Below are 4,376 nucleotides of genomic sequence, written 5' to 3'. Positions count from 1 at the left end.
TTCCTGGCATCCGCGCTGCCCGGCCTGACAGTGGCCTTTTGTTTCTTTTGGGAAGCGGGAGGCACGGCGCCAGCACCTTCCGCGTCCGGCCCAAGGCAGCGGCTCCATCTCCTCTGTCAATCAGCATCCGCTGAGAAGCACCCAGGAGAAGCCGGGCAGATGGTTGAGGGAACGTTTTCTTTTTTTACACATGATGCTAAACACTCTCATATGGTTAAAGAAACATGAGTAAAAATACAATAAAAACCCAACAGAGTGAAGATACAAGGGTACACAGGGCTCACACTCTCAGCCTGTTGTTAAGCATTTCATGTGTGTGTGCGCGTGCGCATGCCTGTGAGTGAAGGTTTATGTGTGTGTGTGTGCGCGTGTGTATGTGTGTGTGCGTGTGCGCGTGCATGCCTGTGAGTGAAGGTTTGTGTGTGTGTGTGTGTGTGCGTGTGTGCGTGCGCATGCCTGTGAGTGAAGGTTTGTGTGTGTGTGTGTGTGTGTGTGTGTGTGTGTGCGCGCATGCGCAGGTTTGTCTGGGTGAGTGTGTGCATTTGATCAAGCAGATTCACTTCTGGGTGTGGGAAAGTTTTTCCTTAAGGAATGCTGGAATGCAGATCACTATTTTAAGTACAGAGAGCACGGTGCCTGTTTGAAGTTGGGATGACTCTGGGCCACGGAGGGCCGCGGCGTGTGGTGTGACTGCTCGCTGGCGTGGGGGCCCGGGCAGGCGGCCGGCGTCGTCCCTGGTGGGTGTCTGTTCAGCTGCATTGGTGATGTCATCACAGGCCGCCGGGCTGTCCCGGTGTTGGGTTCCGTCTGGGTAGGTCTGGTGACGTGCTGACCCGGCCTCATCGCTGGGGATGTCCCTAGGAACTCAATGACAGGCACGGGGCGCTCCCCGCACCCCGCGGCTGCTGCGAGCCGTCCCTGGGCGGAGGATCAGCGCCGTCGTTGTGAGTTGGACGGTGGGTGCCGTGTGGTGTCTTCCTCCTCTGAAAGGGAAATGGACACTTGGGGAGCTTAAGAAACGTACTCACACAGCAGAACCGGAGTTAACGGAGCCTATTGAGCACCGGACTCATTATCCCTAACCAGTTGTCTTTCAGTGAGACCTATGTGTCATCAAAAGATGACACAGAAACTGGGAAGCCACCTCGGCCCCATTTTCTCCGTGATGCGTGAAACTTGAACTTCCTTTGAACGGATGGCTCACTGCAGCAGCCTAGTGACAGCCCCAGTGTCATTGTGGGGGGGCTGTGCTGGGATTGTAGGGGGACACCCACTGCTCGGCCCGCTGCCCCCACCCCTGTCCCCTCAGCTCCCCATCCCCCGCCCCCCGGCCTTGCACAAAGCCCTCCCGGCCTTTCTCTGGCTCCTTTTGCGGCGAGGAACACATCTGTGGGTGACCACCTGGCCTCTCATCAGTTTTCTGGAACGGCGTTAGTTGGCCTTATTTCTCAGATGCTGGCTGTTGCTGGCACGGGGGCCGTGAAGCGGCTGGGGCTGCCGTAGTTGTCCGTGGGGCTTTGGGGACAGCACCAACATGGCCAGTAGCAGGCGCAGAATCAGCTGGGGCGCCCCATCGGGTGTTCTGAACGCTCAGGAATTCTTAAAATACGTCTGTTCTGACACAGAGGTGCTGGGACATTGGCCATCTGGCTGCCAAAATGGAAATAGGAGTTGAGTTCTGTGAGTTGTAGTTTGCCTGTTGTGTCTGTACCTTAAACATGTTAGCGTAAGGTTACTGGGGGTGTCCGTCTCCCCAGTTTTGAAGTAAAAGTTGTAGCAGCTTCTGGATTCTTGGTGGCAGCCCGGGAATAGAGCATTTCATATTTGCAATTCAGTGGGTGCTTTGCCCTGGTTGAGTAGCTGGCGTGGCTTTGGGGTAGTTCATTGGTAGAGGCAGATCTTGGAGGTTCTTCAGAGGATGCAGGAATTACTCATCTCCACAGACCGACCCGCTCGGGCTGTGCTCAAGGCTGGACCCCTGCAGGGTGTGTGCCACTGCCCTGCGCTCAGGACCTGTCCACCCAAAGGCTGGTGGGAGGCCAGGAGCCCTCAACCGGAAGGAGGACTGAACATTGAGAAAGCCAGTGTAAGTTAGTTCCTTTGGCTAAAATCTTGAGAATACAAAGACTCGTTTTTTGGGAAACGATGTGAAAAAGCGGAGAGGGAAGGGAGACACTTGCATGACCTAGAAGAGCAGACCTCGGTGTGGGGGCTTGGAAGGAAATGGAACCGGTCACATCATGACAACAACAAATACATTTGGCCTGTGATACTGAGAAGGGCGGAGTGGAAGAAAAATGAAGTAAAACGTGGGAGCTGGCAGAAGGCTGAAATGAGACAGAATGCATCATCTGACTATCTCGGGAATATACGTTAGGTCAGGTCGTCAGGAGAAAAGGAAGTGTGCTGAGACCGGGTCTAGAGAGCTGGGTGTTTCCCAGCGCAGCGTTGGAAGATCCACGGGACCGCGACTCCTGGCCAGTCCTGCAAGTGCAGCGGACACTGGAGAAATGCCTGGGCTTGGGGAGTGGCCGTGGGGCAGGAGAGGCCCCGCCGGAGCGCGCGGCAGGCCAGCCCAGGGCCGCGGGTGCCTGGGAAAACCACCCTCTCCCCTCGGCGGGGTGTCTCGGTATTGTCCCGTCCCAGAGGACGAGGGGAATTTTGGAGCGTGGTGTCCCGTCACGTAAGCTTAACCCACAGAGTGGGAGCTACGGATCCATCCTGAGGCAGAACTTAGTAACGGGAGGGCGCCTTGATGTCCAAGAAGAGGACTGAAGCGGACCCCGTGGAAGTTGAGTCTGAGGAGGAGCCGAGGGGCGAATGTGGGCAGGGAGCTAACCAGAGCCCGGCCGCCGCCCTCCCGTTGCTCCCCAGGGCAGGAAGAGGGGCGATCCATTTCCTCCTTTGAACCGTCTATTTTTAACTTGAGTTGTAGCAATAGTGGAGTCTTTGTGGTTTTTAATTTTTCTGGAATTTGTAGCTTCATAGAAACTGTGGATAAAATCTGCCCGAGTATTGGTTCCTGTTTTGTTATTTTCTAGGCTAGAATCTTCTGGAATTGCATGCCAAACACATAGCATTTATGGGATTATGAGCTGTTTGGTCTTGATGAGAGCCCAGCGCCACTATTTGTTTTCACTGAAGATCTGAGGATAGTAATTGGATACACAGCGGAGATATGTTATGCTTACAATGAAAATATTTTTTGTGCTGCATTTGACATCATAACAAGTTGTGTTTTAGGACTTGGCGTTTGTTGAGGATCCCAGTTCACCTCTCCGCTCTGTCCCAGACACTGAGCTAAGCGGTTCTCACGAAATCCTCCGGCCGCGGGGCCTGCAAGGGCGTGGCGTCTCCCGGGCACTCGGGGACCTGGCACTCAGGGATGCTGGGCGCTCCGCAGTCCCTCGATCGCCATCCTGTCCTCCCCACCACACAAAGAATGAGGGCCTGAACCCCAACAGCTCCTCAGCCCAGCCGCCAGCCTTCGTCTCCCAGGCCCGGAGCGCAGAACCCAGATGCGTGGATTCGAGTGCCGCCAGAGGGAGGCTGTCTCCCGGCCTTGGCAGGAGGAGGCTCCCTGTACGCAGCCATCTCACGTGAGGCTGGCTTGGGCTTCCATCTTTCCCGTGCCCGGGCCTCCATGCAGGTCCGTCCCAGGACACAGCACGTGGGCTCCGTGGCCAGGGGCAGCCTGAGCTCTCGGCACCCGTGGGGGAATGACAGAAACAGGTGGGCGCCCCCTGCTGGCTGCCGAGTGCCTTTCCAGTCACCTCTCTACATGTCCTCGGCTGGCCGTCACTGCACCGCCCAGTTACCAGACTCCACGGCAGCCGCATGCAGGTCGACCAGTGCCCGCGGCCGGCTGAGCGGCGTGCGGGTGCCGAGAGGAATGAGCAGGGGCGAAGAGAAGACAGCCGAGGGCCGAACCTGTTTTAGGGAAGGAGGTGTTTCTTTGTCTTCGTTTGGACTCGGGTCAGGATGTGGGGTCGAGTCCACTGTAAACCACACTCACTTACAAACAGCCTCAAAGATGGTCTTTCACTGCATCTAAACCAGTAGGCGGTGGTACAGGCTTCGCCCCTGCCTCCCCCCCCACAGAGCCCTCCCCTCCCCAGCAGCCCCCTGGCTGCCCCTTGTTCTTCTTTAAGTAAATGCTTCATTTATGATGTCGGAGTGACAGTTTCTCAATAAAGACAAAGGCTTTGGACACTTGGCTTCCAGATATTTCTGGCATCAGAACACTTTTCCCCTCCTCCCCGCTCCCTTATTTTTGGCTATAGAGGGTCTCGCTGTGTAGCCCGGGCTAGCCTCAGAGGGTCTCGCTGTGTAGCCCGGGCTAGCCTCAGAGGGTCTCGCTGTGTAGCCCGGGCTAG

At 56.4% G+C, this 4,376-nt stretch overlaps 1 protein-coding gene across 1 annotated transcript in view; it reads left to right on the top strand.

Annotated features, from left to right (window-relative positions):
* The first annotated feature begins 2,755 nt into the window (after nucleotides 1-2,755).
* Arhgap42 (Rho GTPase activating protein 42) overlaps nucleotides 2,756-4,376 on the top strand; it is a 78,742-nt gene continuing 77,121 nt past the window's right edge. The window contains exon 1 of the mRNA XM_013009535.1: nucleotides 2,756-2,822. Within this exon, the coding sequence (XP_012864989.1) occupies nucleotides 2,756-2,822 (67 nt within the window). The remainder of the gene's footprint in view (nucleotides 2,823-4,376) is intronic.

Source organism: Dipodomys ordii, unplaced genomic scaffold, assembly GCF_000151885.1.
Source record: "Dipodomys ordii isolate 6190 unplaced genomic scaffold, Dord_2.0 Scaffold10, whole genome shotgun sequence".
Taxonomy (NCBI): Eukaryota; Metazoa; Chordata; class Mammalia; order Rodentia; family Heteromyidae; genus Dipodomys; species Dipodomys ordii.
The sequence above is the reverse complement of the archived record's forward strand: the minus strand, read 5'-3'. Positions and strand labels throughout refer to the sequence as shown.